At 52.3% G+C, this 8,305-nt stretch overlaps 1 protein-coding gene across 1 annotated transcript in view; it reads left to right on the top strand.

The window, feature by feature from the left end:
• ZAN (zonadhesin) overlaps positions 1–8,305 on the top strand; it is a 40,212-nt gene that overhangs the window by 23,097 nt on the left and 8,810 nt on the right. The window contains 7 exon segments of the mRNA XM_008053323.1: positions 284–460; positions 1,300–1,508; positions 1,751–1,895; positions 3,205–3,452; positions 3,554–3,718; positions 4,267–4,391; positions 4,769–5,073. Coding sequence (XP_008051514.1) covers positions 284–460; positions 1,300–1,508; positions 1,751–1,895; positions 3,205–3,452; positions 3,554–3,718; positions 4,267–4,391; positions 4,769–5,073 — 1,374 coding nt within the window.

The raw sequence follows: 8,305 nt of genomic DNA, 5'->3' as shown, positions 1-8,305 counted from the left end.
GCTGAGGCGGAAGGATCGCCAGAGCCCGGCAGGTCGAGGCTGCGGTGGCCAGGAGCGGCCCCTGCACTCCAGTCTGGGCGACAGAATGAGACTCCGACTCAAAAAAATAAAACAAAACAAAAGAGCTATGACAGACAGATCCTTCTTTATGGTTCAGGTAGTAGGTTCTCCGTCAGTCCAGGCTTTGATTCATGTGGATGCTGAAATAACCCCAGCGAAGCCGCCTGGCCCTGCGCCTTCTTGGGCCCACTTCCCTCAGCATCCTGCTTCTCTCGTTCCGCAGGACCCTTCTCTAAGTGCCACCAGGTGGTGTCCCCGCAGTCCAGCTTTGCCAGTTGCCTGCATGGCCAGTGTGGGACCAAAGGCGACACCACAACCCTGTGCCGCTCCCTGCAGGCCTATGCGGCCCTCTGCGCCCAAGCTGGCCAGGCTCCTGCCTGGCGGAACAGAACTTTCTGCCGTGAGTGTCCTGACCACCCCCTTCCGCAGCCTGGAGGAATCCTCCAGAACCCTGTCCTCCCTTTCTTCCCCTAAATTCTGCTTCTCTGCTCTTCCTTGCCTGGCCTGGTCCTTAGGGGTGTCTGGGCTGGAAAACGCGTCCCTTCCACCGTTTTCCACCCCAGACTCCCTCCCAGCCCAGCCGCACCCTCTGAGGGTCTCCCTGCACCTGGGACCTCCTCTGTCTGATTCTCACCTCCCTCCCCCAATAGTTCTGCTTTTGTTTGGTGACTGTGTCCTTCCCCTTTTTCTTGGCCTGACTCTGTTTCTCCCTCTCTTTCCCAGGAACTCCTTTTTAAAACATTGTGGTCAAATATGCATAACATAAGTTGACATTCTAACCACTTTTCAGCGTACACGTCAATAACACTAAGTATGTTCACACCCATTGTGCAACCATCACCACCATCCATCTCCAGAACGACTTCTTCTACAATTGAAACTCTCTGCTCACTCAATAATAACTCCCGTTCCCTCCCTAACCCCCACCCCCCAGGCCCTGGCAACCACCATCCTACCTTCTGTCTCTATGAATCTCGCTACTCGAGGTACCTCAAATAAGTAGAATCGTGCCGTATTTGCCCTTTGTGACGGGTTTCTCTCCCTCGGCGTAATGTCCTCAGAGTTCTTCTATGTTGTAGCAGGCGTCACAGTGTTCTGAATCGTTTTCCATCGTCCGAACAGGCCACGGTTTGTTTATCTGTTCATGGGTCCATGGATATTGCCAGGAATGTGGGCTGCCCCGAGGTCAGGGAGCTGGAAATGCCTCCCTGTTCCTCCTAATGCTCTTGTTTTCCTTAGCTCGGAAGTGTCCACCTGGCAGCACCTACAGCCCCTGTGCCAGCCCCTGCCCGGCCACCTGCCTCAGCGTGAGCACCCCAGGGGACTGCCCAGCGGTGCTGCCCTGTGCCGAGGGCTGCGAATGTCAGAAGGGCCACATTCTGAGTGGAACCTCCTGCGTGCCCTTTGGCCAGTGTGGCTGCACTGACTCAAGGGGCTTCTACCACCTGGTGAGAGGCCTGTTGGCCAGGGGGCCCTGTCCTCCCCAGCTCCACAAGTTCGGGGGGGGGGAGGGCAGGACAAGGTGAGGCAGCAGGGGGAGCTCAGAGCCTGGGAAAGAGAGGGCCGGCCGAGGCTGGGAACAAGGAGGACGACCACATGCTGCAGTGAGCTTCGTGGGGGTCCCCAGGAGCCTCGGTCCATCTCCAGCTTCCAAGTTCCTATCGGCTTTGGGGATCCTTCTGGCCCACAGGTGGGAGAAAGCTGGTACACAGACAGCGCCTGCACCAGGCTCTGCACCTGCTCCGTCTACAACAACGTCACCTGCCACCCAACCACCTGCAAACCCACCCAGATGTGCTGGCCCCAGGATGGATTGCTCCGCTGCCGGGCCTCAGGTAGGAAGGCCACAGTGCTTGGGAGGGGGGCACATCCACCAAGGTCGGCTCTCCCCTCTCCCCCACACTCTCCCTGCCACCTGTGGCTCTTGGATCCGGGTGGGTGGCCTGGCTGCATCGATGAGATTTAGGTGGGAAGGATGACATCCTGCTGCTAAGAATCAGGGTTCAGCCGGGCTCGGTGGCTCAGCCTGTCATCCCGCGCCTTTGGGAGGCTGAGGTGAGTGGATTGCCTGAGCCCGCGGGTTCGAGACCCGCCTGGGCAACTTGGCGAGACCTCATCTCTATAATAAATAAAAAATGAGCCAGGTGTGGTAGCGCGCACCTGTAGTTCTACTTGGAAGGCTGAGGTGGAAGGATCGCCGGAGCCCCGCAGGTGGAGGCTGCGGTGGCTGGGAGCGGCCGCTGCCCTCCAGTCTGGGCGACCGAGTGAGACTCCAACTCAAAAAAAAAAAGAAAAAGAATCAGGGTTCACCCATCCTTCTTGCGTATGGCCAAGAAGTTAGATGGGATAGTATATATCCGTCCCTGACAGATCTCAGCCCCTCCACCCCCCAAGCCTCACGCCACCCGGCCCTTGGGCCTTGAATGCTGTCTTTCTTCCCTCTTAGGGGACTGCATCCTTGTTTTGGGAAGGTGGGGAGAACACAGGGTTAGCTCCCAAGGGATCCTTGTTTTTGTTTATTTTTTTGAGTTGGAGTCTCACTCTGTTGCCCAGGTTAGAGTGCAGGGGCATGCTCACGGCCACCGCAGCCTCGACCTGCTGGGCTCAGGCGATCCTTCCACCTCAGCCTTCCAAGGAGCTGGAACCACAGGCATGTGCCACCATGCTCGGCTATTTTTTTTTTAATTTATTGTAGAGAAAAGGTCGTGAACCCCTGAGCACAGGCTGTCCTCTCGCCTCTGCCTCCCAAGGTGCTGAGATTACAGGCTTGAGCCATCGCGGCCGACCAGGATCTTGTTTTTTTGGGGTTTTTTTTGAGTTGGAGTCTTACTCTGTCACCCAGACTGGAGTGCAGTGGCCGCAGCCTTGACCTGCTGGGCCCTGGCGATCCTTCCGCCTCAGTCTTCCAAGTAGCTGGAACTACAGGCGCGCGCGACCACACCCGGCTAATTCTTGATTTATTGTAGAGATGAGGTCTCGCCAAGTTGCCCAGGCGGGTCTCGAACCTGCAGGCTCAGGCAATCCACTCACCTCAGCCTCCCAAAGGCGCGGGATTACAGGCTGAGCCACCGAGTAAGCCCGGCCTTTGGATCCTGTTTTTGCCAGAGGTAGGACAATCCCTCAGCCACCTCTCTCTCCTCTCAGGTATGGGAGTGTGTCAGCTGTCAGGGAAATTCCAGTATGTGAGCTTTGATGGCAGGAACCATTCCATCCAGGACACCTGCCCGCATGTCCTGATGAAAGTGTGCCACCCCACCATTGATCTGACTTTCTTCAAGATCAGTGCCAAGAACGAGAAGCAGGAAGGTGGAACCGAGGCTTTCCACCTTCACCAGGTCTACATTGACATCTCCAGTTCCCAGATCATCCTGCAAAAGAACCACCATGTTCTGGTGAGCTGGGCGGGGTGACAGGGGCCCAGACGGAGGAGGGAGCTCTTGGGAAGAGGACTCTGGTCCTTCTTCCTCCTCACAGGACCCGCTTTCTTCTTCAGATCAATGACAAACAGGTCACCCTTCCCGCGGTCTCCCAGATCCCGGGGGTCCGGGTCACATCCAGCGGCAGCTACACCTTGGTCAACTTTAGGATTGGAGTGCAAGTCAAGTTTGACGGAAATCATTTCTTAGAGATTCAAATCCCTGCAGCCTATTATGGAAAGGCAAGGAAAATACCCGGCTCTGTCCTTGGGGCAGGCAGCCTCGGGGGATGGGACAGCATTCACATCCCGCCAGACCAAAGAGGGCTTCGCTTGGGGCATTCCTGCTGAAGGCAGGTAGCCAAGCAGGCGCTGGCACCGAACGGAGGAGGGTTGTAGAGTGTACCTTTCTTTTTTTTCCCTTTTTTTTTTTGAGTTGGAGTCTCACTCGGTCGCCCAGACTGGAGTGCAGTGGCCGCTCCCGGCCACCGCAGCCTCAACCCACTGGGCTCCGGCAATCCTTCCGCCTCAGCCTTCCAAGTAGCCGGAATTACAGGCGCGCGCTACCACGCACAGCTAATTTTTGACTTATTGTAGAGATGAGGTCTCACCAAGTTGCCCAGGCCGGTCTCAGGCAATCCACTCACCTCAGCCTCCCAAAGGCACAGGATTACTTGCAGGCTGAGCCACTGAACCCAGCGAGTGTACCTTTCTATTTAGGGTGGACGAGGGTCCTCCCATAAAAATCCTCTCATGCCTCCCCAGCACCGAAAATGCCCCTGCCCACCCAGGTCTGCGGTGTATGCGGGAATTTCAACGGCGAGGAAGAGGATGAGCTAATGATGTCCAGTGATGAACTCACCCAGAGTGATGGCGAATTTGTGAACAGTTGGAAGGATAAGGATATCGACCCAAAGTAATGGTCTCCTAAGACCCTCTACCTTTTCCTGGCAACATGAGCTGGGAAGCTAGACCATAGGGAACACCTGGGATGGGACCACCATAGTGTTCCTTTACATGTGTGATTTGAGGAGGCAGAGCTCCTGGGCGTTCTGGGAGGGCGTGTTAATTTGGGCCTCAGAGCTTGTTTAGAACCCATCTGGGAACTTGTGGAAGTCTTCTTTCCTCACTTAGACACCTGGGAGAAGATGATGCTGATGGAAGGTTGCTAGAGCTCAGACCAGCCTTCCCGTGCAGACAGGAGGGCTGGGGAGGCCATTTGGGAGCGTCAAGTCATTGGCATAGGAGAGACGGTGCCGTCCCTGTGCTGATCCCTTTCTTTTCCCTTTCCAGTTGTCAGAACATCCAAGTAGTTGACCAGCAGATCCAAACAGAACCGCCAGAGAACCTGAGTGGAAATTGCAGACCAGCTGACTTTGACAGGGCCCGGGAAAAATGTGAGGCAGCCCTCGGGGCTCCCACCTGGGCCCAGTGTGCCTCCCGTGTGGTCCTCAAGCCCTTCCTGGTGGGCTGCACAAACAACCTCTGTGAGTTTGGAGGCTTACACAGTGCCCTCTGCGAGGCTCTGCAAGCCTTCGGAGCCGCCTGCCAGAGCCAGGGGCTCAAACCCCCACTCTGGAGGAATAGCAGCTTCTGCCGTGAGTTTCCCCTGCCATCACCCTGAAACGGCTCCCAGACTCTGTTGTTATGTTTCCCCTAAGGCTCTCTCATTCTCCTTTTCCGTTGCTCCTGATCTATTCCTGCCCTCGTTGTCTCTCTGATGAGGACTTCGAAAAATACATCTTTTTTTGTAGAGAGAGGATCTCACTGTGTTGCCCGGGGTGATCTCAGACTCCTGGCCTCAAGCTGTCCTCTCGCCTTGCCCCCTAAAGTGCTGGGATTACAGAGACAATAACCTCTTAACCAGTGCCCCTGCCACCAGGGCGTCCCCTAGCTATTTCTCATCTGCTTCTTTTTCTGGAGGAGATGCAGTCGGGTTGCTCTCTGCATGACTGTGATCTGTGAGATGAAGTCCAAGCTCCTTACTGTGATACAGGAGACCTGTGGGCTTCTGGCTCGACTCCCACCTGCATCAAATGACCTCATTCCTCTCAGGCCTTGCATTTTCATACACCTCCTTGCCTTTTCTTTTTCCCTCTTTTTTTGAGTCGTCTCACTCTGTTGCCCAGGCTGGAGTGCAGCGGCGCAATCACGGCTTACCACAGCCTCGATCTCCGGGGCTCAGGTGACCCTTCTGCCTCAGCCTCCGTAGTAGCTGAGACTACAGGCATGTGCCAGTATGCCTAGCGAATTTTTTAATTTTTTGTAAAGACAAGGTCTCACTATGTTGCCCAGGCTGGCCTCAAACTCCCGGGCTTGTTTTCCTCCCACCTCAGCCTCCCAACTGCACCCAGTCCCTCCTTGCCTTTTTTCACAAAGTTCCCTGTGCCTGGAAAGTTATTTCTTTTTGCCTCCTGGCAGACAACTGGTCATTCTTCTATAGCTCTTTCTTTTTTATTTTATTTTATTTATTTTATTTTGAAGTTTGGGTCTCCCTTTGGTCCCCACTTTGCCTGTTTGAGATCAAGTACCCTTGCTGATGTTATGTGCCACCTCCATAATTCTTTCAAAAAGATTAGTTGAGATTGTTCATAAAACATAATATTCACCCTTTTTAAAAGTGGCTTTTAGTATCTTCATAAAGTTGTACAACCACTAACTAATTTCAGAACTTTTTAAAATTTAAGACAGGAATTCGTTAAAGCTTTTTAGTATATAATACATGCATGTGGCTCAAAAACATTTAAAGTGTTAAAAAACACCTGGTGTGTATGTCTGTGGTTCCAGCTACTTGGAAGGTTAAGGTGGAAGGATCTCCTAAGCCCAGAAGGACGAGGCTGCGGTGGCCATGAACGTGCCACTGCACTCCATCCTGGGCGACAAGAGTGAGACTCCAACTCAAAAAAAACACAAAAAACAGGCCAGGCTCGTTGACTCAGCCTGTAATCCTGCACCTTGGGAGGCCAAGGTGAGTGAATTGCCTGAACCCGCAGGTTCGAGACCCGCCTGGGCAACTCGGTGAGACCTCATCTCTACAATAAATCAAAAAATTAGCGGGGCATGTTAGCGCGCGCCTGTAGTTCCAGTTACTTGGAAGGCTGAGCAGAAGGATCGCCGGAGCCCAGCAGGTCGAGGCTGCGGTGGCTGGGAGCGGCCACTGCACTCTCTAGTCTGGGCAGCAGAGTGAGACTCCAACTCAAAAAACAAAACAAAACAAAACACCCAGTGAAAAGTCTTCTCCTACTCTGATCCCATGAGCTCAGTTCACATTTCAGTATTTTTCTGTTTTTTTGAGTTGGAGTCTCACTCTATGTCACCCAGGCTGTCACTCTTGGCCACCCCAGCATCAACCTGCTGAGCTCAGGCAATCCCTCCGCCCCAGCCTACCGAGCAGCCAGAACCACAGTCACATGCCACCATGCCCGGACAATTGCTTTTATTATTTATTGTAGAGATGAGGTCTTGACAAGTTGCCCAGGCTGGTTTCGAACCCGTGGGCTCAGGCAATCCACTTGTGTTAGCCTCCCAAAGTGCTGGGATTACAGACTGAGCCACTGAGCCTGGCCTACATCTTAATATTTTTCAAAGGCCATTTATTTGTGTATATATAAACAAATTCAAATTTATATTCCTGGCTGGCATAGTGTCTCATACCCATAATCCCAGCATTTTGGGAGACTAAGGCAGGAGAATCACTTGAGGCCAGGAGTTGGAGACTAGTCTGGGAAACCTAACAAGACCCCATCTCTACAAAAAAAAACATTTAAAAAAAATTAGCCAGGTGTGGTGGTGCCTACCTGTAGGTCCCAGCTACTCAGGAAACTAAGGTGGATCTCTTGAGCCCAGGAGTTAGATTATGATTGTACCACTGTACTCCAGCCTGGGTGACAGAGTGAGACTCTGTTTCAAACAAAGGAAGAAAGAAAGGAAACCACTATCACCATATCAAGAACAATTTTTTTTTTTTTTGAGTCGGGCTCTCATTATCAAGGCTGGAGTGCAGTGGCAGGATCATGGCCACTGCAACCTCGACCTGCTGGACTCCGGTGATCCTTCCATCTCAGCCTTCCAAGTAGCTGGGACTACAGGCGCATGCCTCCATGCCAGCCTAAATTATTTATTTATTTAGTTATTGTAGAGACGAGGTCTCGACAAGTTGCTCAGCCTCGACTTCCTGGGCTCAGACAGTCCTCTCGGCTAGGTCTCCCAAAGTGCTGGGATTACAGGCCTGAGCCACTGCACCCAGCCTAATTTGTATTTTTCTTATGGTGAGTGAGGTTATACATTCTTTCCTATGTTTGGGAGGCATTTGAATTTCCCTTTCTGTGAACTCTCTGTTCAGATCCATTCACCATTTCCCCACCGGATTGTTGGTTTTTATTGAACTATTTTCTATTATGGAAAGTAGTCCTTCATTAGTGCTGTGAGTTACACAACTTTTTCCAGGGTTTTTTTTTTTTTTTTTTCCCATCTTTGGGCTTTTTTTTTTTGCCATACAGGAAAAAAAATATTTTTATGGAATTGCATGTATTAATCTTTTTTTTATGGCTTCTGCACCTTGAGCAATAGTCATAAAACGTTGTTCCCACAGAAGCTAAAGAAGAATTTGCCCAGGGCTTGCTCTAGAATTTTTATAGTTTCATTTCTTCAAGTTTTTGACCCATGAGGATTTATCCTGGGTTTTGGAATGCTATATGAATCAACTTTTAAAAAATTTTTCTCCAGACTAGACATGGTGGCTCAGTCCTGTAATCCCGTGCTTTGGGAGGCCGAGGTGAGTGGATTGCCTGAGCCCGCGGGTTCAAGACCCGCCTGGGCAACTTGGCGAGA

This window comes from Carlito syrichta, unplaced genomic scaffold (assembly GCF_000164805.1).
Source record: "Carlito syrichta isolate Samal-C Ts95f unplaced genomic scaffold, Tarsius_syrichta-2.0.1 Scaffold288059, whole genome shotgun sequence".
In the NCBI taxonomy this organism is placed as follows: domain Eukaryota; kingdom Metazoa; phylum Chordata; class Mammalia; order Primates; family Tarsiidae; genus Carlito; species Carlito syrichta.
This window is presented reverse-complemented; position numbering and strand designations above follow the sequence as displayed.